General features: G+C 39.1%; 1 protein-coding gene across 13 annotated transcripts in view; it reads right to left on the bottom strand.

Moving 5' to 3' along the window:
- tanc2b (tetratricopeptide repeat, ankyrin repeat and coiled-coil containing 2b) overlaps positions 1-25,383 on the bottom strand; it is a 151,094-nt gene that overhangs the window by 51,665 nt on the left and 74,046 nt on the right. For 7 of the 13 annotated variants that reach the window (XM_055043052.1, XM_055043055.1, XM_055043056.1 and 4 more), the window contains one exon: positions 5,701-5,817. The exons of 2 other annotated variants lie outside the window; for them this stretch is intronic. In XM_055043052.1, coding sequence (XP_054899027.1) covers positions 5,701-5,817 — 117 coding nt within the window. 4 more of the 13 variants (XM_055043060.1, XM_055043063.1, XM_055043061.1 and 1 more) reach the window with 4 other exon arrangements.

Raw genomic sequence — 25,383 nt, 5'->3', positions numbered from 1 at the left:
TGTTAAAAAAGAAACTTATATAATTTGTTTCAAAATCAAAACATAGATTAAAGAAAACAACCCAAAAACACAAATAACATTAAAGGCATTACGATGAAAAAATGTCCTGGAACAAAGAAAAACTATCTTGGAATAAGAGACTGAAAAGAGTAAAATAACATAAAACAATCCCTAAATTGCAAAAATAACAGATATTTAAAAAAAAGAGCTTTTTTTCCCCCAAATAACATCAACTGCATTTAATCTCTTTTTAGGAGATTTAACTATTCTCGATGGTGCAATACTAATATACTTGTACATTTTTAATGCAATAGCTGCTGCAGACCTATTGTATGTTCAGTGTCTGCACATAGGCAGTGATGGCTTTCCAGTTGACAGACTGCAAGTAGTGAGGACTGAATACATTAGCAGTGATTAGTCAACAGCTCCTGGGGGGCTTGTGGCTCTGAGCGAGATCAAACAGCAGCTCTGTCCGACTTCTCCACCTCTATAGGTGCACCGCATGCCTGCCACTCAGCCTATGTTGCAGACTTTCTGCCTTTCGCTTCATTTACTTCTCTTCCCGCTAAAGTTCCTGTTTTCTTATCACAGCAGTTCCGTTGCAGCCAGCTGTTGGCCGACTCCTTGTCTATGTGCCGTTTGATAATGGGAGTGAAATCTCTAATCTGGGTGTCTGAGCTCACAGCAACTCCCAGTAAGACAAACACAGGCAATCCCTCTGTACGTACTCTAAAATACCAGCAGCAAACATATGTCAAGACCCAGTTTTTTCCACAAACACTGAGCCTGACTACAAACGAAAAAACAAAACAAAACCAAAAAAAAAAAACAAACATGTTGCACACATGTCACACAGCCTACTTCAAACTAATACAAATGAGCTACTTTCAACAGCGATTCATTACCATAATGTAGGGGTTGTATGTTGATTTCTTTCTATTTCCAGTGCCTATGTTTTGCTCTTTAAATACCGATTGCAATTACATGAACTGCCTCTTACTGAATCCTGTGACAACAAGCATCTATACCACTTCAAAGCGCGTCAACAGCGCCTTGGAATGGAACAGGCATCTAAAAAAAGAAAAATATTCAGACGTTTCTCATCAGAGACGAATGACAAGAAATGCAAAGCAGAAAATAAACATTCATTAAACATAAAACAGATATATTTTTTTTAACCAGCCCACCTAACATACACACACTCGTCTCCTCTCTATCGGATTCCAGAGCTGCGAAAGAGACAGATGGTTGCCATAGCAACTATCTTTGCACGCAGCTAGGAATGCATTTCAGTGCAAGAGCGCATCTGTTTCTGTCCGGCCGTGCACAGATCTGGCGCGCCCCCTTCCCCATCGTACGGAGAAAAGCCAGAGAGAAGCATGTGTGCTGCAGGCGGGGGGACTGGACAGGACAGGAGAGAGTATTAATAGGCCCAGGTAGCAGGTGGGCAAGAAAAAAGAAGAAAGACAGAAAAAAAAAAATGGCGGCTCTTATTTAATCTAAATTCTTGAGCTATATGTTTTACTTCACTTAGATGTAAAAAAAAAATCTTCCAGGGTGAATAGAACTCAAGAAATGCAGAAATAAAAGGTAAAAATAAAGAACAAAACCCCACACAAGCACAGATTCCTCACAACCAGGTGATGGAAGAGAGAGCATGAGATCAGATGAGGCAAATTCACATTCCTGCTGAGCGTATTTCAGATCTTATCTGTGCAACAGCACTTCAGGTGTTTTAGAAATAAAAGCACAGAAGCAATCAGCAGCCAGGGCTTTAAGCGAGATTAGGCTTTAATCTTTACACTATTTTGGACAAAGTTACAAATCAATAAGCAAAGTGTTGCAGACCTATTGTATGTTCAGACAACAAAGTTTTAGAGTTTTCATTCATACTGAAGAAAGTATTTGTTTCTTCAAGAAAAGCTGCTTTGCTTTCCTAGTGGGCTGTGTAAAATACATCTTCATAGCTGTTTAAAATTTTAATATTTAATTTTAAGAATCATATAAAAGGTGCATTTGTTAAAGTGCCATGTATTGTACATAATCTTAGCTCTGACATTTTTAAAAGACAGTTGGAATTTTCAAAACCAGCATAACCAACATCAGGCGAAACAGAGGAACTTTCTTGAACTGCTTTCAGCCTTCCAGTTTTATGTTTGAAGTTTTACTTCACTGCAGTCATAGATATGTTTGGACATGTTGTTGTAGAAAACTGTTCTCTTTTAATTAGCTCTGTGCTCTAACTTATTACTTCATGTAACACTTCAAATATCTTGTAAATAGCTTAGTCTAAGGATTTTTCCACTACCCATAATAGGATGTTGTCAACATGACACCACATTCAAGTGATTGAATGTAGTGCAGTCAAGGACAGAAAAAAGATAGGATTTGGTGGATCTCTATCAAATGGAGAAAATAATTCCTCCAACTCAAAAGTGCAGACAAATACATTGTCCACATCTACTGGACATCTCTACCTGAGATTATTTAATTAATTTAGGAATTTCTTCACCTTAAGAGTGCAATATCAAAAATGCAAAAGTTAAGTTTGTCTCTTGATAAATGATGTTCATATGTGACATCATTTGCAGAAATCTTAATCTACAGTATTATTGTGAGTGATGGGTCTAAAGATGAATGCCGAAAGCTCAACCCCTGCACCTATACTAAAGACTTTAAGCAGGCAACAATTGGATACATTAGCACTGAAGAAGCCTCCATAAATGTTCAGTCATTTTAGATTTTCAGTGGACAAAAGAACCCATAGCAGAATGAAAATGAAGATATCAACCAATCACATGCACTGCAAGACTACATTAACCCTTAGCTGCAATAACGCTGACATTTTACAGTGGCTTGAGAGTTTCCAGTTAATCTTATCAAATTTTATGTCTCTACACATGGAACCCTGCAGCTGGTTATGATGCCGAAATGGAGTTGTTCCTTTCCACTGTCACCACATCACTCAAGAAGCAGATCAGAATGTAGACAGACTTTTTAGCCATTGGTACTTTTTGATAGTTTATTGTCCACTGCATTGCTATATATAATCAGTGGCCACTTAATTAGGTACATCTGTTGAATTGCTTGCTTGCATAAGTAGTGAGTCAGTCCCTCACAATGCAGCATTTATATAGATGCATTTAGGCATCAATATAGAAGTGGGGAATGCAAACTGCAGAAGCTCAAACCATAAAGTGGAAGAAAGTGGCTATAAGTGACTTTAAACTTGACATGGCTGTTGGTGCCAGAGAGATTCAGAAACTGCTCGTCTGCTGGGACTTTCAAGCACAACATTCTTTTGGGTTTTGAAAGAATGGACAGAGAAAGACAAAATAGGCAATTGTGTAGAAGAAATGCCAAGGTATGCAAAATACTCTTGAACACAACACTTTGACCCACGAAACAGACAGGAATGAAAAAAAGAATAAGAAACCTAGGCTACAATTCAAAGAGGCTAGACAAAATGAAACACTAACAGACTGGGAAATTGTTCGTTGGGCTGATGAGTCTTGATTAGCTGCTGCATTCAGATGGGAGAGCCAGGATATGGAGTAAACAACATAAAAACATGATGGATCAGGCTGCTGCTGGTGGTGGTATAATGGTGTGGGGGGGGATTCTTCTTAGCACTTTTGGACATTACTACCAAGTAAACATAATTTCAATGCCTGCCTGAAAGTTGTGGCTCATCATATCAATGTCTTTATGAGCACAGGGCTACTGGATGGTTACTTTCAGCGGGTTATTGCATAAGTCAGATCACAAAGAACACAAAGCTCAAATCACTTCTAACTGGTTTTTTGAACATGAAAATGAGTTAACTCATATCTAAACGCCTCCAGAGTCATCAGATCTCAATTCAACAGAGAACATTTGGGATGTGGTGGAACATTATGGATGTGCAGCCAACAAATATGCAGCAACTGTGTGAAGACATTTTCTGAATAGAGACCAAAACCTCAGAGCAATGTTTCAAGCACCTGAATGATGCGGTTTTAAAAGTAAAGGTGTTAAACCGGTACTGCGAAGACGTACCTAATAAATTGGCAAATGAATGTAGTTAGAAGGAATCAAATCACGTCAAACTGCATTCTTGAACATAAAAATGAACAAACTCATTGCTTTGTACAGTTTTTTTGAGATGATTGGTGTTTTAAAGTGTTTCTAGAGACCTTGTGCTCAAAGCAAGGCCACTACACGACATAAAAACATACAGGAAACAGGATTTTATTTGGAGTCTGAGGTTGTTCCAGACTGTTAGAGCACAGCTTCTCTCCAATATCATCATGAACGCGTTCCATCCATTATAAATAATAAATTGCTTGTGGCAAATTTCACAAGCCATCTTGCAAAATATTCACAATATTTATGACCCCACAAATGTTTTTTTTCTTTCTTTTTTGTAGGCCATAAAAATAAATAATGATAATCAAAAAAAAAAAAAAAAAAACAGCTGATGCCTACACTCCTCCAGGCGACAGTCAATGTCAGAAGCAGCAGCGGCTGCAGCAGAGTGTGGACTGGCAAGCAATCAAGTGTTTAAGTCACTGCCCTGCTGTTACACATGCCAGGGAGGCCTTGTTAAGAGCTCAGACCTCCATCTGTCCACCTGGGAGGTATGAGTACTCACCCTTGAAAAAAACTCATCCCGGCCCTCCTGGCTGCTTTTCAGCATGAGTTATTACTCCACACACGCAGAGAATTCCTGAATGTAATCAACCGCTTCCTCTGTCGATTGTAGCGCAGAGCACCATTTCATCCCTGATATGTCACATCTTACAGCAGCTCTTGGCAGCTCATAGCTCAGATGTCACAGTCTATTTCCCAGGAATGATGCAAAACTAAAGAGAGGGTCAAGAGTTATACAAGCCATGCAAAAACAAAATAATGAAAAAAAAAAAAGATTGCAAATCTTCAAATTCGTCTGGAGGTTTAAAATCAAATTGAAATGCGTTCCAGTGTAAATCACATACTTAGAATTCCCGCTGGGCAGAAATTCAGCAGAAGAGGCCGACAGACGGAGAAGGCGGGTAGTGCTCTCTCAACCATTCTTTCCTAAATCACACAAGGTAAGCCCCGAGGCCCCCCATTGTTGCTCCACTCACGTATTATGTCCTTGCCCGCAGTGCTGAGGTCCGCAAAGCCAACAGAGGTTGAGCCAACAAGACACGAGCGCGGGCCAAAACCGCGAGACGAGAAAGCAGATATCTATCAGAGCGCTGTCCTCAAGTAAACTGCTTTAATGTCCGCCCTGATTGAGGAAGGGAGGAGAGCGTCGGTTTGACAGGGCTGTCCGTGGCAGCGGGGGGGGCAGGAGAGGGGGTGTAGATGCATGTGCGTGTGTATGGGGGGGAGGTGGATAGGAAACTGGACCGTCTGCGGGATTAACGAGCAAAAAGCCGGCAGTGAAGTTAACAGAAAACGGCGGCGGCACTCAAATGAGCTCCGAGAAAGCGGGGAGGGAGGATTAAAGAGGCAAAGTGGGAGGAGGAAGCGAGGGTGGGCACAGGCACAGCTATCTGATTAATGATCTTAGCCATGTTTTCATCTTACAGCATCCAGCAGAAAATCTGTCAAGCAGATAAGTTTTCCCCTCTCTGTTTTTGTGCCTCTACAATTGGAGTCACGCAACATGCAGAAACAACGAAATGAGGGATGAGCTGGCCAAAAAAAACAAAAAAAAAAAACACAACTTACCAGGGCAGTATGTGTCCAGGTCTGTATTCTTGGCAGTAGCAGAGGTGTGTGTAGGGGAGCCAAGCTCTGATTGTGGAATGCGAGGGCTCTCCACAAACTTTGCTTTCCGCAGTGGGGCTGGGAGCAGAAAGCACATGCAGACACACACAGAGAGAAGGAGACAACACACACAGGCACACGCATTCAATAGGGAGATGGTGGAGGACAGGAAAGAGAGAAGTGACAGGAACAGGACAGAAAGAGGGGGGGAGACAGAGCTTATGAACTTGGAGCAGCACACTGATAAAATGACAACATCCTGCAGGCTTTTCTATGAAGCTTTGTTTGACAAAGCCCAAGCATGAGTAAAAATGGAGCACGGGCAATCAGAAAACGGGCGCAAGAGGAACCAGCATCACCCTCACATAACATCAGCCCACTGATGAAATCTAAAAATATCTCCATACACCGTGTTCCCTGGCCAACATTTACCTCACAACACAGAGAAACAGTCCAGGAAAGATGCACTTAATGGATAAAGAGGAGAACGTGCGTTTTGTCCATTGGGAACATAATCACACCAAGAATGCCAGTGACATCCACCGGCGCAAAACTGAAGCGTCAGATGGGAAATTTACAGTAGAAAAAGATGTGGGTGGCAGTTGTGACATGATCACAAGAAAAATAGCTTTGCTGCAAAGACAGAGCGTTTAGTGGTTGTGTGTAAACATAGAAAACAATGGCAGCCATAATCTTCAGTCAGTTGCTTTCAGTGTGTGGAGCAACTTTTCAGAGGCGAAGTGAAAATCGTGGCCTGTTCTCTTGAACCAACTCAACAAGGGCAAGCTTTAGAGATGCATCACAATCTGATGGTTTTCTCTATCAGATTATCAGTGACCGGATCGTTGAAAACTCAAACACCCGATCTTTGATCAGCGAATTCATCATACCATGATGACAACTACACTTTTTGGTGTGAGTGAGAAGGATCCCAAAGTAAGCAGTTTATATTGTGGTGCACAAAATGAAGTCAGATGAAACACAAAATATGCTAGAAGCTAATTCAGAGGAAACTATTTTCGACAATATGTCTGCAGCTCATTCAGGATGGGAGTGAAAGACTTTCAGCCGAAAACGAGGGTTCAACAAGTTCAGCAAAGTTGCTGGGTTTAATCTTTTTAGCCTTTCAGCTTCTATCATGGCACATGTTGGATTTAGTAAATATGACAAATGATGACAATCTCATAAGGCTTTAAGAATATTTGTCATCTTAATCACTGCCTTAATCGCTAATACAATATTCTTAAGATCTGCAAACTCTGTAATTATTTTTTATTGTGAAACAGTAAAACCTGGTTTTGGAATCATTGCTATACACGCAACATGAGCTCAACCTTTTTCCTACTGTAAGTAATTACTGACTGCTCACAGCAGGAAGACCAGAAAAAAAAATATTTTGAATGAAATTGAAATTTCCAAAAAACAACACAAGGTCAAAACATACACCGGTAATTATCTAATAACATTTGAGCAGTCTGTTAAAACTTTTTCAATATGTTTGTCACAAGATCTCAAAGTATTAAAATGTCACAGTGCTTCTTATTTCAACAAAATGAATTCCTTCACCAGTATCCAATTGCTGCTAGTATGTGTTATTGGGGCTACGTTTGCCATGAAGAATACTTCACTAGTTTTAAATAATTTATGTTATGACATCTTGGGCTTAAAAAAGTCAGAAAATGACAATAGAAAAGCTCTGAAAAGAGACTCTACTTTAGTCTAAATGCAAAATGTGCTGTGTGGTGGAAAAACCATCAATGCACATCACACCTGACACAACATCCCCATAGATTATGGATGTATATTGATAATATGGCCCATTACACCATGAAAGCTAAATATTTATTATATTTGTGAAAATACACAAAAAAGACTATTTTAATGCAATGTAAGACAGTAGACATAACACTTAAGGTTCAGTTAATAACGTCCACTAATATGTCCTCCATTTGATAATCTTTGATATCAAAATGTAAAAAATTTAAACTGACCAAACTTTGACTTGATAATATAAAACAGTTTACAATTTATGACACTTTCATCCTATTTGTAAATAAGGTCGATTGTGATTCTTTTTCTGGAATTGGGGATAACCAAGATGGGAGGCTTTTATTTTTATTATTTCCAACCTTTTCCACTGTCTGTACCCATGGAGGTTTGAGATGAGTAACAACTGAGCATAATTTACTCTTAATCAACTAATCTGGTTAAACAAGGGTTTTAGAATAGATTATGTACTGTACCCTGCAACTGTTAACCAATATGGGTGAGTGCACAAGTCCAAAGCAATCCGGCAGAGAAGCGCAGAGCTGAACCAGTCAGCAGTGAGCAAAGAGCCATGAGCAGCAATTTAAACATATGTTCAGTGAACAATCAATGCACGACTTGAATCAGTTTCTCTGCACTCACAATTGGGTTTCATGTTATGTTTAATGTCAGGATAATGTATCAGCCTGTAGTGAATGGGTAAAGAGCCAGGCGTTCTTTATAAATATAAGCTGAATCAGAAGAGACTGATGCACAGAGTACATGCTCTACAAGAAATAAATATTATTACTGCATATCACTATTATTATCATCATCTCTTCTACTAAAGCAATCCTGCAGACTTCCACTGTCTCACTATAAGACATAACAAATTCGACTTTCCAGATATGTCAGATTTATACTGGGTGACATTACTAAGCTTCATTTTATCCTAACAAAAGAGCTTATATGAATAATTGTGGCTATTTAAAATATTTGTAGCGAAATAAACATAAATCAAGTTATTGGCCAATAGAAAGCTTAGACCAAGATTACAATCATTTAAGACATTTGAAGATTAAAACCAACTTCAATGGAAGAAACATCCCACAGTTAAAACTTTAAGTCCAAATTAAGAAGTTGAAAATAACTCCTTCTTATAAAACTTAAATGCTTAGAAATCTTGACGATTCTGTAAATTCCCAGCCTTACAAATAAACTTGGGTTCTTCCTGGCCGAGTGAACCATTCTCTGCTATTCTTGAAGTGTTAATACTGTTCAGCTATGGACTAGAGAGAAGTCTGTTAATTGACTACATCCAGGAAGTGAGCCAGCACAGATGCTACAGAGAAAGTACAGCTGACAGCCAGAGGAGGAAGAAGAGGGAACCCAGGTTTTTCATGGCCAGATCGACTGTCATCATAGTGACTGTCACTTGAAAAATGCTCGACGTTTCTCCCTGTCCAACCGATTTAAATGCTGATTTCTTTGGCTAGTATCAGAAATAGAGGTTTCAGTTTTAACACGTGTATAAGCTTTCTATGAAGGTAATTAAATGATGGTTTTGTTCTTTGTTCAACATGTGTCTTGCCACTTGTCTTTAAAGTTTGAAGTTGTTGAAGGGCTTTATTTTCTATTGATTCAAAAGCATTCTTCTTGCTTTCAAATTCCAGTTTCTGGTCACAAAATGACTGTGTCCATTTGTCCATTTATTTGCAGCAAAGTTTCTGTCTTCAGTTTGTGCTTCTGGCAATTAAACAGTTGGACATAAACTGCAACGTTAGACAGAGAGCGCCAACAAAGTAGCACAAACCGAAGCCAAAAGCTTGCACAGAATACATAAAAAGCATTCAGTGCTTATGCTGCATATTAAGAACTCTAACTTATCCATATTTTGGCTTAAAACCACATTAAAACTTCAGACCTTAACTTTATAAATGTACAATTGTACAAATAAAAATATGAAGCATGTGGTGTGCCTTTACTCTCCCTGATGCATTGCTCACACGACCAGAGTTTACTGCAATTGGAGGTATGCTTTTACCAGCTTTACTGATCTACTGAATAAAATTAGTGCCAATTCTTCTCCTCAAAAATAGCCAAAATTAGTCAGATTGTATAAGGAGCATCTGTGAACAGCAATTTTCAAGTCTTGCCACACATTCAAGGTTTGGATCAAAATCCGTATTTTGACTGAGCAATTCTAACCCACGGATATACTTTGTTTTAAACCATTAAATTGTAGCTATATTTTAAGGAACATTAGTCTGGTGTAAGCTGAATTTCGAACCCGGTTTTAAGTCTTTTACAACTTCTGATAGGTTTTTCTCCAGTATTGACCTGAAATTAGGCCCATCTATTTTCACATAAACTCTGACCAGCTTCATTGTCCATCTAAAAATATCAAAACCCACAGAATGATGCTACCAATACCATGTTTCCAATGTGAATGAAGTACAGTTCAACAATGCCTTTCTTCTTTTGATTCTTCTATAAAAACGTCAGGTTTTTGCAGTACAGTTGTATCATACTTTTTTCATTTACACATTTTGGACTGCATAAATAACTTAGGATATTGTTTTTGATCTCAACTCTACTTTAAACCTCTCCAAAACTTTCTCTTTGACCTGCCTTCTATGTTCCTTCATCTCCATGATGCTGCTTGCTCTCTAACAAACTGTGTTTATACTGGGATTTAATGAAAAACTGATGGGATCTGTTCACTTGGGTGAGTCAGCTGTCAGATAATGCTGGCTTGCATACAAGAATATGTCTTAGACAATGATTTACTTTTTGAAAACCATGAATAAATTTCTACTGCTTTCCAGTCAGAATATGTGAATGCCAAGGCACCGTATTTGCCCTGCGTTATTATTAAACAAAGCAATACTGGTGTGAAGTCTGCAGGGATAACATTTATTTTATTTTATTTTCTTAAATTTCACAATATTTTTTAATCTTCTAATATTGTTCTAAACTTCTAAACAATTAATAACTATTGCTTTCATGTGACATAAAAGAAAACCCCAAAAGATAATTGTAAAACATTTCAAATGCTTCACTTTCAGTTGCAACAGCCAATCTGACACTTTGAAAGACACTTTTGTCACTCAGGAATATGCATTTTTGTGAGCAGCAGATTACCATGTCCTTTGTTTTCCGTGTCTCTGATCTCACCTCTACAAAGAAGAAACTCAGGCTCTACTCTATTGGAGTAAATCCTCCCTATATCACTGGCTCCAGGGGAGTAAATCCCATGGACTTCTCTCCGGCAGCTCCGTTGTCAGCTCGTGCCAGGTTGAGGAAGGGTGACAGTGTGATGGATGGCAGCAGGCAAATCCACTCCTCTAATGAGCTTATGAATAAATATATCTTGTCTTGCATGTGCAGATCCACGTGGCCGTGAAATGGATATTTGTTACGCGCTATGCATGCGAGGGTGTGAATATGAATATGCATGTGACATGTATGCAAGTGCACATGTGAGCTTATGATAAGAAATGGCGCAGAAAAAAAAAAGAAGAAACTGTCACAACAAAACTCTGTGTGAAATGTTCAAAGTTGATATCTATTCCAGAGACTATTAGCTTTATATTAAGTGATCCACAAAATTAGTGTTCTTGAGTACAACGGTTGAGTCATGTATTCGATAAATGGATCACGAGCTCTAAATAAGAACAAGAAGCTAAAGTATGCAAGGCACATTTCCTCACTGCTTCTGGAAATGTTCTGATACGCAGGAGTCCTTCTACAGCAATAAATGACCATTTCTGCCACCGTCTCCATTACATACGACCACTCAGGCGAAAAAACGCTGGCACCTACACACGCATGCATTAACATACACACAGCGATGATGTGGGTGAGGACATGTATTGGATCGCTGTCTGCAGAAACCCAACGCGCGGCTCCCGTCTCTATGGCAACAGCGGAGAACAGGGAAATAAAAAAAAGGGGGGGTGGGGAGAATTGTCCACCTCTTGAAGGTGGTGGTAACGCATGGAGAGGCCAACTTCATCCACACTAAAAGCCTGTGATGCCTTTGCTTAAATGTAATCAAAGAAGCTCTTTGTCTTGATTGATCTTAGTCAATTGACAGGAGCAGCTCTTCCTGTTTTCAACTCAATTCAACCAGCTTGGCTTTTAAGGACTTAAGTAACCAAGGTTCTGCTCCTTTATGTTCAAGCCAGTCTGCTTTTTTTACCCTGAGGCAGACAGGGATGACTGCATTTAAGGCTGTTTCATTGAAGATCTTATTTTGCAAGTTTTGATAAAAGTGAAACAAAACATATCACTGTTCTATCTATGTGAAAAGGTCAAGCTTGTGCTAATGTTTCAAACATTTTCTCCACATTTTCCTCTTTAAAATGTCAGACGTTTTCAGGATCAGGCTTTCGTATTCCGTAACGGCACAAACCATGAAGACAACTAGTTCTATCAATTGATGCGTTTCCCAGGCTGTGTGATTCCTACACCTGATTTCACAACTCGTTACTCTTTACTAGTTGAAAGGTTGGAATCATGCGGTGACATTATTAGGTTTGTCGACACCAGTAGTGTGATGATGGCATTGATTACAATCTGATGTTTTTCGCATTCGCCCTCTATTATGCTGTCCAACTTTGTCTTAATTAGGCATTTGCACAAATAAAACAAATACATCAGGTTACAGCTAACATATTTTAACCGTAATGTGCATTGCAATGGAGACCCAATCACTGCAACATGTTGTGAAGCTCTGGCTGCCAATCTTGAAGTATGGAATTTTATCATGTTTATTACTTAAAAGAGTCATTCTGTGATAATTTGATGTGCAAGTTTTAAGAAAATCTAACTCACAATAGACTTTTACTTTTCTTCTCAACCTAAAAACATGTTGCTGCACACTGCTGTCCAACTGGAGAACTATTCTTTATGTGTAAAAAAGAAATTTTAGCATATTAGTATTTTGTGACATTAATACTCTAGAAGCACTTAAGGATTGACTCATAGTCATAAGCAAACCAAAAGATGGTTTCATATTGCTCCTAGGGAAATTTGTCTGAAATGATCTGAAAACTACATTTCTCGTAAACAGAGCCAAAATAATAATTGATACATAATATAGGTCAAATTAAGATGAATAATCAAGCTTTTACAGTATTTACCAGCATTTAAAGAATGCTGGCAAAAACTGTAGTGCAAGTATTTTTCATCAAGGTTGTTATACTCTGAGAATAACAACCTTACACTGCTGTGTCTTCTTCAGCCAATCAGAAGTATCGTCTGTAAGCATTGATGACGAAGAGAATGTTCAAAGATGTTCAGAAATCTATTGGCATAGTTAACAGATGAAAACAAAGAGTGGAAAAATACAGAGGGAGATGGGGAAAAAAAGCTGCTGTTTGTGGTTGTATTGTGTAAGGAGGGAAAACATCCAAGGTACACAAAAGGACGGACAACAGGCATATTTACTTTTGTGACGTTAATTTTTCTGCTACCCAACATTTAAGAGAACAAAAGGAAGAAAGTTTACCAGAAATCTGTTCATACTGTGCAAAATAGTATGATAAACAAAGCTGAAATAGGCCTGGGCTTTGAGAAGGTGACTTAAATTGACAAACCCAAAACAGATGGGAGAAGCAGTGACACAAACAAGTACATATCTTACCAATTATAGACCAATAGCATGAAAGTAACTAACCTTAAAGAGAGGTCACTATACAAATAACACATTTTTACTTTGTTTTTCAAGTCATTTGCCACCGTATCTGTTTGAACCAGAAGCGGGAGGGCTTGTAATCACAACAGGAAAGAACTGAAGTACTTGAGAGTTGATCAGTTAGCCAGTCCTTACAACTGACCCAGAGACTTGATCCCCGTGTGCTCATCAGTAATCCGGCTCAGAGACCACATATGATTTTGTGAGCAATCTATGTTGACTTGTCAAGCAAACACAATGCAGACCAGATGTTGCTGTGGCACACAGAAGCTGCTGACAGCAAGCGCAGACTGCATGTCCATTAGACAAGATGCCTCGTCTTACTACTTTATGCATGTGTGCGTGAGTGCGGCTGAGCGCGAGGCTGTCTGCACACGTGCACATGCGGATCCATTATTACAGCCTAGGGAGGATTAGCAGAGCAAGGTGAGGCGCAGCCAGAATTTTAAGAGGGCTACGGAAGGGGTATGATTTCTAAGAATGCTTATTAAGAGAGCTCTCCCGAACACAAAAAGCTGCTAATTTACCGTTTCACGTAGTCTTAGCTGGGCCTGGATTACAGCCGTGGCAGAAAACAGAGTGACGCTGAAGGTATTTCTGATCCAAGAAGCAGTTTATAATCATAAACACTTTATTTACATAAAGTAAGTATTTGGAGATAGACAAGCTTTTGAAAAAAAAACTGATAAATTGCATTTGCTTCACACAGATGAGAGACAGATGATCTCACATCACATTATGACATGTTATAAACTCAACCTTTATTACGTTTTGTTGGGATTTAGACAAATACAAATGTGTGTGGAATTGTGAGGTGAAAAAAAAGGGATAAATATTTTTTCTGATTTTCTGACTCGGTGCAGAGCTCCGTTTGGAGGAAAATTAACTCTATATATCAAACTAAACACACCATCCCCAAAGTGATGGCAGCATCACACTCAGGGGAGGCATTTCTCCAGCAGGGTTAGAGGATCTCCTCAGGTTGATGGATAGATGGATGAGTGGAACCAAAAACAGGAAAATGCAGGAAGAAAAGCAGCTACAAGCTGCGGATGTGTCTGTTTTCCGGATTTTAAAGCAGGCTTTGGGTTAAAGTTTTATCCCAAGATCCCGTGCTTTTTCATCATTTTTTAAGAGTATTAAAATGATTAAACGCCTCTGCCTTTTCCAATGTTTAAACATAGGCATTCAGCTTGGCATTATTTTTATTAAAATATTTTAATACATCTTATGTTGCACAGATTCACCACATCTCTTTGTGCCAATTTCTTTTTTGGTTTATTTTCATCTATATTCCAGTAATGTCCCTACTGCGGGCTTTCTAAGCATCTGTCCAGTCTCGTTTACTATCGCTTTATCTGTGATGCAGCGTGGCCTCGTGACTCAGCTGTAAAAGCGCAGCGGCTATTAACGTAGAGCATTTCTGACGCTGTTAAATTTCCTTCCTTATGGATTCCCTCTGTCAGCGCGGAAGGGGGTTGACGCACAAGAGTGACCGTGAACGTTCCCTCTCAAAGCCCTCAACGAGAAACTCTTGAATACGGCTGCGAGCTGTAAAGTTACCCGTGAAATCGCTTTAGGAGAGTATCATAATTGGCGAGGACACCACTTGATAAGGTGGTCTAATAATAGCAGCGCTGCTGTGACCTTTATTCCAGCTGGAGTTCAACCCCTTGAGGAGATATTTATAACCTCCCACTAGAGAACTCCACCCTTTGTCATTGAGAAAATTAACATGAGCAGGATGTTATTTAATTAAGAACTTTCTTAAAATGAAAACAAAACAGCAGACAGAGACGCGCTTTGCTGATACTGGCTTTTGATTTCCAGCTACTCTGATTAAGAGGCTTCTGATAATCTCTGCAACACAAAACAACAAGCATCAGAGGTCATGAAAAATTTTTAACGTCTGATAAAAACTAATCATCTGCTGCCGCTATGAAACCCTTTGGACCATGACACCAACAAACGCCTCAAAGCCGACCCTTGCAGTGACCGAGTAAATACTTTAACAACGGACAGACGAGAGGTGAATGTTAATGCAGAGGCGGTGTCATCATGACGTCTTGGTGAAATGGCCTGCAATTGATTGGATTTACATGGAAACACAACATTAAGAAACCGTATCTCAGTGGGAAACGTTTGCTCAGCTCCCCACCAGCAGGATTCACAGAAAGCACTGAGGTGGTACATATGTAACCCACTGCTCTGTTTTGTAAGCAAATTCTTATCATTGCTAATAATAGCACACTGCGGGTTTCTCTTCTCCACTCCACAGCCTTTTCATGTTCCCAGAAAGAAAAGCTAAATATCCAGAAAAAAAATATTAGGGGAAAAAACAAAAACAAAAAAGACCTTCGGTCAGGTTATTCAAGTTTTCAAATTCAAAACACACAGAATAAATGGCAATTTGAAAATAGATGTTAGTCTAAGTAAATGTTTTTCATTTTCATGCAAATATCAATGTCAATATTTATTGTTTATTGTTATTTCTTTGTTGTTTCTGGTGATGTGGACAGTTTACCAAAATAAAATAAATGAATGAAAAAAAAATGTGGTGATCTGAAGAAATTACTAATTCTGAATTAATGTTGGTTGTGTTAATGAAATAAAGAACTAAGCACTTTTATAATTGTCATATTCAAATCTTGTATTGTGATTTTACCTAAGACATAACAGAATAATGATAAAGAAAAAATACTCTAAAAAGAGTAATAAAATCATAAGAATATTATTCCAACCTTAAGGCCTGCAAGTGTAAACATTATGCTATAGGATGCTTTTGTGCAAAGGGGACAGAATAATTACACTATAATAAAGAGAAGACAGATGAAACCATGTATGGCGAGATTTTGTAATAACCTCTTTCTCTCAGTCAGAGTACTGAAGATGGCCGAATATTCTAGCATTACAATAGCCCAAAACAAACTTTCAAGGTAAACCAGAAAAACCTTTGCAGGAGTGGCCTAGCTGTTCCCCAGACCTGAACATGAAAGAAAATACTTGTCGGAAGTTCAAACAGCCCTGAAACTTGAATGATCTGCAGAAGATCTGCATGGTGAAGTGGGACGAAATCTCTGCTGCAGTGTCTTCAAACCGAGGAAGGAACTACAAGAAATGTCTGAACTCTCTAATCATGAACAAAGATTGTGGAAAAACTACAACAGTTATTGGAAATACTTTTTTTGATGCAATGAAATAAACAATACTTATTTAAAAATCAGACAATGTAATTGTCTGGAATTCAAGGATTTCCCCCAGTGGATTATAAGTTTTTTTTAAATGTCTGCATTTTTTAAGACTCTATAGCTGGTGTTCAGATTTTAATCTTCCAATTTTCCAATGGCACAAAATTATCAAGTGATATTTTCAAATTCCCTGTCCCTGGGCCGCTGGATAAATGGCTGTCAACCACTGGGCTTAGCAGGTCTTTTGGAGGAAACTTTGAATTCCTTTTAGAAACGTTCACAGCTTTACGTGTACCTATAATGACAATTACAAACCTCTTCATTCTTTGCAGATGAGGAAACTTAAAAAAAACAAACAAACATTAGTTTATCCAACTTATTTTTCTCACTGAATAAAAAATAAGCAAACCAGCAGAGATGTGGCGTTACTCTTTAACTGACTTCAGTGCAAACAGAGCATTAATCCAGAGAAATGAACTATTTGTTTCAAACTCCAAAAAAAAACTGACCTTCAAGGATGTTTTGCCAGAAGAAAAATATTGTTCCACTAACGCCATACAATAATCATGTTGTAGGTGACACAGCAAATGCATAAAGAATGGTGAACTGGGCACAGGGGCCCAAAACTTTGTCTTTGGTCTTGCAAAACAACTGTGGCAGAAAACTAGCACTGAAAAAAAACCACCTCCATGGTAGAACATGTAGTGGCTTCATTGAAAGGATTTTCATTAGTGTTATTAAAGTCAGAGTACGAGTGACTGAAAGGCTACAACAACACATGGCTCGTATGCAACTTAATTAAATTCCCCTCCTAACGTTTCACAGTCAGTAACAAAGTGATGTATTTGGGGAGGGGGGGACAGGAGTGCTGTCAACGCCTGATATATGACCATGCTGTCAGGCAAAGCGAGACAGTGTCCACCCACCTATGACGACCGCTTCTGTAATCAACACTGCAATCAAGTGTTAAAGCCGGTCAGAAGCCGCATCAGAAATCTGAAAGCCACAGAGGCACAGTATAATAGTCTAATTCAAAAACATGCCACAGTGAAAATTTGACATTAACCTTCTGTCTGCCTTTGATTTGTCAAGACTTGTCTTTGGCGACTGATACTTTCATTTGACACCAGCTCAGAGGATGACACAGGAAAGATATTGAGCAATTACAGAAATCAATATGAACCTGACTTGCTATCGAGGATCCATGGGTTTTAAACTCACAGAAGTGGGTGTAAATTCAGACGACTGTTCAAAGCTGTTCAAATTGTCATCTGAATAAATATGACATAAAGGGCACTGACTACAGCCTACATGGGACTTAAAATGTACAAAATAAAGTAATTATGGGAAAAAGAAATCTAAGTAGCAAGACAGTATAACCTCAGCACCTTTATCTTTTAGGAGTTTGTTTAAGCTAAGAGAGCACACTCTCGTGTAAAATCTGATTTCACACTTGTTATTGAGTTGAGGACTTTCCAAAAACTTCATGTCAGTATTTTTTAATCATTCATACCAAAACCAGGCCTGGTGTGTCTGGGATCATTCTTCTGTTAGAACATTCAGTCAGATCCAAGTTTTTTTTTCTTATTAAATGTTTAATTGGGAAAGCATATGGAATACTACAAACTAATGTAATTAAATGCTTTCACATTTTTTGACTTTTTGTTTAAAAAACATTGCAAATGTGGGCTCTAGAAAGCATCCCTCAGCACTATCAGAGAGAAATACAGTTTTTCCATTGTAAAGTCTCTTTCATCCAATATTCAGTTGGTGGTTCAGGGTTGAGCCATCTCCTCTTGAGGAACCTTTTCACTGAAAGTTTTTCACCATCAGAGTTGAGTCCAGATTGATTTGAGCTGAAGCTAAGAACTAGGAGGTTGTTAATCCATCTAGTTTGTGCAATGCACCAGTTGTTCTGACAGCAAAACAACCCAACAGACTGATGCTGTCTAAAAACGACTCTGTAGACAAACAGTTCAATGTTTGCCTCATCTTTGTTCCTAATCATAATTTTGAAATCTCATTAACTTATTACAAGCTAGACATTAGAAAAACTAAATGTTTTGTTGGAAATTTTACACAATGAGCTTACCTACCCTTAGGGAGTTTACGGTTTCAAGATCTGATATTTTAATGGATTGTGTACTTCAAGTGGTAAATAAATCAATGGATGAGACAATGCTGACTCTGTCCATCAGTGATATTCAACCACCACAAAGCAATACTGGATCTGAGAGTGGATGCTGTCTGCTTCCCAGCCTGGCTCCATCAGGCTCAACCACGCCATGAGGAATCCTAAATGCGAGGAAATCTTCACCCACCACTGACTCAATAAACACGGCTTTTTAGCAGCACTCATTTTAATATTCCTAGCATCATTGCCTTCTGCATTTTGAATGACAGCTGACAAAGTAAGCTCATCAAAACCCTCTCCAGGTGGTGGTACTAAGTGGTGTGAAAGCCGGCTGAAGGCGCCTCATCAAAAGGCATTCACCTGAGACCGGCAATAGCAGCTGCTGATGAGGTGTTTTTCTGGCAGACAGTGTTATTGAGACATTCTGTTCTGTTCACAGATGAGCTAACAGCCCCCCGGGACCAGACAGGGAGGCAGGGATGCCTGCAGCACCGGAGCTAGAAGGAGGAACCGCATCCCAGCATAATGACAGGGGTGACTCCGGTGTGCCACAACAAGCTGCTGCCAACTGCAGAGCGACATGGAGGAAACAACTCCCCACCAACTTCAACGCGTTTACGCAACCATATGCTACAAACGACGCTGCTCTCGAGAAGGAAAAGTGAGACGCACATCAGTAGGAGCAAGCACCATTAGCCGCCCACAGCTTGTGCTTAGACACACACTCACACACGCACGCGCTTCAACAGACATATACATACACACGCTGAAAGACAATCGAATGCTCGCCCACGCTGACGCATGAAACAGACCAGCTCGCCACACAAAAAAAACAAACAAAAAAAAAAACACTTACATTATCACACTCTGGTTGATTCACAGGCCCTCAAGCCCACACTGTGATTAGTTCAGCCCTTTGACAGATGCATCAATTCATGGAGCAAAATTACTTTTCTGACTCTCCTCCCATTAGCCCCATGTCTGCACAAGCGTCGGTCGAACCGGCGGTCGGCACAGATGCTCCAGCTGTGAGCTAAGACAGCAGACAGACTCTGGCTGAGCAAAGGTGGAGCAGCAGGTGAAAGAGGGGCTGGTGGACAGGGAGGAAGGAGAGACGGGAGGGCGGGGAGAGATGGGTGTGGGGGGTTTGCAGGCACATATGGAGGAATGAATCAAGTGAAAGAGGGTGTGGCCGGGCTCACCATTTTCAAACCAGACCTCGCATTCCTGAAGGCTCGAGTACGGCACCAGGTCCCCTCCTTCCAGCGGCACGAGCAATCCTTCCTCCCCGAGCGATGACCAGTTCATCAAAAACGGAGGGGAGAAATGATGGGAGCGATCAGAAGGAGGGGGGGAAAAAAGCAGGTGCTGCGAGGCAGCGTGGAGGATGAGTAGAAGGGGGAGAGGAAGCTCTCCCTCTCGCTTCCACTTGTCTCCCCTCTGAAGAAATCTCCACAGGTTTCAGTGGCGATGCTGCCTGCTCAGCTCAGGCGCAGGAAATGATACGGAGCCAGGCAGCTTTAGCAGTGACGGGAGGAGCGAGAGGAGGAGGAGGGAAGGAAGAAAGGATGAGGAGAAAGGAAAAGTGCAGCAGTCACCGTGCCACTGGCGAAAGAGGGAGACATGCAGGTGACAACTCCGCTAGTGGAGCATGTACCAAAGCTGTCAAGTGACAAAAATCTTCACTACTGCTAAACAAATCTGAGGTTTAAAAAAAAAAAAAGTGAAATTTCCTGCGTCGTTAGAGAAAGGTGAGCTCTCCGTTTAGCTGTGTGACTGCATTAGCGCTCACTGTGTTATGTATGGATGTGAGAGGTGCACTTTCTCTACAGGAGCAGGAGTCCAGGTCTCCAGCAGATGAATGGTGCAGTGCTGCTGTTCTCATAGCAACCACAGAGCAAAAAGGAGGGGGAGGAGAAGGGTGGGTGCTGAGGCAGGGAAGAAAATGGCATAAAAAAGGGGGAGGGCATTATTAAAGGGACACGGTTTTCTTGTTCAGGAACGGAGCTTTGGGGACCGATCGGATCAGGAGCAGAAAAAAAAAAAGCAAAACAAAACAGAAAAACCACAACAAGAACGAAGGATTTCAATACACTCGCTCGAGCTTCTTGAGCTCCAACATCTTGTCTGTCCTTGTTTCACCCTTGATAGTGTATTTGCACAGCTGCAGCCATGTTTTATGGCTACTTAGAGGTTCAAATCTTCTGGGGGTGGCCACTTTATTGAGCACTGCCCTCGCTTTTGTTGAAGTCAACGCTGGTAAGGCTGTGAGGCTGCAGTTCTGTTTTATTAATCTAGTTTAGTGACAGTTATTTCCCCAGAGTGACATCTCCAGAACTCTAAAAATGTTACCAACGAGCCTTAAAGAGGTGCCACAGTTAAAGGTCACGCTCCAACAATGTACCACTAATTAAATACAATGCAACTGAGACACAGGAGCACGTGAGGTACAGAGTATGCAACCGATTTCACTAAGACGGGCATCTTCAAATTAACTATTAGAAACAATGCAAATTGAAAAATCAGCAATATCAATCAGTCAAATCAGGAAGTTTGACTTATTTGGCTTTTGTAAAAAAAACCACAATAATATAAAAAAAATAATAATAATAATAAACACTATTAACTTTGTGTTAGCCATCTATGTCACTCTGCTTTACTTGTAAGATAACTACAGAAAACTACAACACTAATTCACTGTTCAGTTTTAGACCACATGTTCAAAATTAGTGCTTGAACTTATTGCATGTTTGAACTTCCTTGTTTAAAAAATCTTTACACAGAAGGAAATAAAGAAAATCCATGTAAAGGGAAAACTTGTAGAAATTTAACTCTAGCATGAACATAGTGCGACATATCTACATTTTCAGAATCAAGATTTGTTTGGTGTTGAATGAAGAATCATATTGCAGCAGTTGATATTTATGTTGCAGTCGCAGCGAGACTCATAAACAGGCCATGTAATCTTCATGTATTCTCAAATGTAAAATGAGATTCTATTTGTCTTAAATAAAAGATAAAAGCAATTTTGCAAAGCACCAAACGCCAAGTTGAGTACAAACTGAGAAAGAAAAAAAAAGTTTATTCATAAGGATTTAAATCATAAATGAATGGGTCTGAGACCAAGATTACAATAAGGGCAAGAGATTGTACAAACCCAATGTGCATAGGCAAATAGTTTTCATATTTTATTGTTTCATTCTCAGCTGAAGTAACTGGCTAACATCTTTTCAAATGTTTGACATCGATTTGTTTGTACTTTAACAGACAACTCACAGCTGAAACAAACACGTTCCAGTGCGATGGATTCATAATTCCATCACTTGTGCTGTAAATCTAAAACACCTTCAATATTTTAAAGATAGTTAAAAAAAAAGTGATGTTTGCATTTCAGGACATTTTATCTCTCAACTGTTAAGATTGTCTACAGCCTAAGTGTTTTATTGCTGGTTTTAGATAGCTACACCTGAGGGCATCCTACTTAGATTTCACTCCTCTTTCCTCTTAACCTTGCGACAATGGAGCTGCAAATGTCACATTTTCTTTCAGCGGAACAAATGATTCTACAGTGGCAGTCACTGTCAAAAGAGGGAAATAATGTTAATAATTGAAGAGAGATTTTCTCGAGGTGCGGTGCTGGCCTAAGGAGGCGTGGACATGGAGATGTCAAAAATGTCAATGCTCATTGCAAAAATGTCGCAGAGGACACAAATGCCTTCTAAAACATGGGACTGGCAACGGACGCAGGGAGAGAGCGAGGTGTCCCCGATGTCACGGTTTGTGTCAAAAATACATTGTGTGGTAAGAGATCATGACATCCTCTGACATAATATACTGCTGGATGGATGTAGAGAATATTCAGAATAAGAAAAAGTCAGAACAACGATACAGAGACATTTGCACATTTAGTGTCATATTCAGTCGTTTTATATTTAATGTCAGTACAAAATGTTTTGACCCGTATGTACTAACTACAAATGGTTTCAAATGATATTTTTCAGTCTAATTGAGGGAGGACGTTTATATACATTTCAACAATGCAGGACATTATTTATTTTTAAAAGGTTTCTCTAAATGAAACTCGCTTCTTAGAGAACATAATAGGGTTCACCTCATGGTTCCCAACACCATAAGCATGGTTATATGACTCATTAAGATATCATCAATTCCTAACACCACTTTACACGCCAACCAAGGTTCAGGCCTTTTGCTCTTGTTGTTAATCCTTGTCATAGACACAATAGATGCTGAACTTCACACTCAATCCTAGATGTTTCCTCTATGCACTCAAGTGCTCCTTAATCATCAAGCCCAGAGCTGGAATGAATGGCATTTTTATTCTTTGGCATTTGACTCAAATAGAGTTTGAGTTTTACCATGACAGGTATGGAGTACATCTGTATTTTTGTTCTAACCTCACTTTCAGATCTTTTTTTTTCCTGTTCTTGTCGATATCTTGCTGTATTTCATTAAATTGTACAGCACTTTGATCAACATCTGTTGTTTTAATGCGCTATAAAAATAAATTGACATTAATTAAAGGACCTAAGAGCCACAGAGCAAACAGAACATTTTGCACGTGCTCTATAAACTTGTGAAACCATTGCACTAAACGCCAAGAGTTTAAGGAGAAGAACAGCAATAAAACCTTCTACTTCCAACTACATCAGGTGGAAACATCTATCAAGACGCCTGGCCAAGGGTCACTGTGGCTTAGAAGCAAGAGAGCTGAGTGATACATGGCCAGAGGACTCTCAAACACCCCAGAGTTAATTTCATCTGCAGCTCTGTTATGCAAGTATATCTTTTATCCACACAGTCAGTCCATGTTTGTATTTATAAAGGGATGTAATGTAACCATAAAAACATTCTGCACAGGGAACGCTCTTACACAGCAAAAAAAAAAAAAAAAAAAAAAAAAATCTGTTTGCAGTTAGTTTACCCACAACATTTGATTTGGCCTTTCAAGTCACTTCAACTTAATCCACACATATGGCCGATGAAATGGAAGTTAAAATAATTGTACAACTGATCTACAGCTGCAGCTTTAAAGCTCTCGTTCATTTGTCTCAGACATAATGAAAGAAAAACAGGCAGAGCTAAAGCTAATTATAGCATAGAAAAATACAGGAGGAACAACTAGACAGCCAATTTTCATTAAAATGATTTTCAGCTATTTTTTGCTGATGGAAAACAAAAGTCTACTGCAAAAGGAAGCACCATATTAACCTTTTCTTAACAAACTACTAAAATCAAATTAATTTTTGTGTGAAAAAATGACTTATTCATACTGAAAAACAATGGACAAAGCTGATTCATGCATTAATATATTAGGAATATAGATCTTTAACTATTTATGAAGATGGTAGTCATTAATGTGTTCTTTCCAGATACAGTAAACAACATTTTCTCCAAAAACAAACTCTAGGACTCTGAGAGATAACAGGCTTGTTTACGCATGATTTTTATCTGCACAGAAAAAATAAGTCTTTGAAGAGATTTTAGAGCAAAACCTTTCTGTCATGTCCCTTTGGAAAATCCAAAATAGCACCAATTAAAGCTACTGACTCAAAGATGCAGCATTCATCAGAAGTAGATAATTTACCCTAGTTCACTGTTCTGCAGGACCACCCACATAGTGATCAGATCTGACTCAGCAGTACTGTACACTGTGCTCTGTTAATCCTGACCCTTCTGACGAATATTTGTATGCCCACATCAGTGAATACCAGGTTCTTACCACGGAAAATGTTACTCTGTGACTCAGACAAGATACGTCTTTAAAAATTTAAAACATGGACTTTAAATTTCCAACATACAACTGACAAAACTGCAAATTAAAAGTGTGAGAAATATTGATCATAGCTAAGGTCTGGTTCTAACGCAATTCAACCCCCCCACACACACTTTTTTATGAAAATCCATGGGGATACTGTAATTGTATTGATTGCAACCATTAATGAGAGAGGAGCAGTGCAATCTGCAGATAGAAGTAGAAATAATTCCCTTTAAATGTTTGAGAGTGGAACAGAGCCAATCAATCATCTGGGGTGATAATCTCTGGTGAGCCCGGCACTTGACTGCGAACAAATAAGTAATTAGTGATTACAGCTCATAACAATCAGGCGGTGAGCTATCACTGCAAGAACAAGGCACTCATTTATATTAGACAACACTGGATAAAAAAATAATAATAATTATAAAAAAACATTAAGAACCGGTATGATATAAAATATGCAACAACGCAAATGTGTATGTGTTGCATAGGAAAACATACTAGAAATGTATTGTCCCTAATCCATTTCATCAGCAGACCTATGGAAACATTAAAAAAGTGTAACCGCTGCACAGTCAGTACAGGTGTCCAGTAGTCGCTAAGTTACTTAATATCTTCCAGACAGCATGGAATCATATTATGGCTACACAGACTGTGAATGTAGTTCTTCACAGATGATTCACTGTTACAACATTTACAGTCTTCTGTGGTATAAAAAAATATTCCATTACTAAAACCCATAATACCCAGTGCAAACCAAGAATACTCATTTCCATTCTCTCCAGAGATGTACTGTTGTTTTAAAAATAGATTGTCAAAGTTTTCAGCCACAGTTAATTTATTTCCATATAAAAGGCCAGATTTCTTTATGAGACTCACCTCAGTTTTGAAAAACCTTTTCAGTGGTCTTTTAACTGCTTTGGATCTAGTTTTCTGTCTTTGTGCCTAACAATGGCAACACATTGTGCTCTGTGCAACTGAAAACAGAGATGTATGTATCTACACATATCCGTATATATAATTGGTACTGTAAACAATAAGTTCAATTAATAACAGCAGTATAATAAGCATATTCTCATGGGAAAATCTGTATTTTTGC

Source organism: Poeciliopsis prolifica, unplaced genomic scaffold (assembly GCF_027474105.1).
Source record: "Poeciliopsis prolifica strain line A6 unplaced genomic scaffold, Auburn_PproV2 SCAFFOLD018, whole genome shotgun sequence".
Classification (NCBI taxonomy): domain Eukaryota; kingdom Metazoa; phylum Chordata; class Actinopteri; order Cyprinodontiformes; family Poeciliidae; genus Poeciliopsis; species Poeciliopsis prolifica.
Note: the sequence above shows the minus strand (reverse complement) of the source record. Positions and strands in the feature narration are given on the sequence as shown.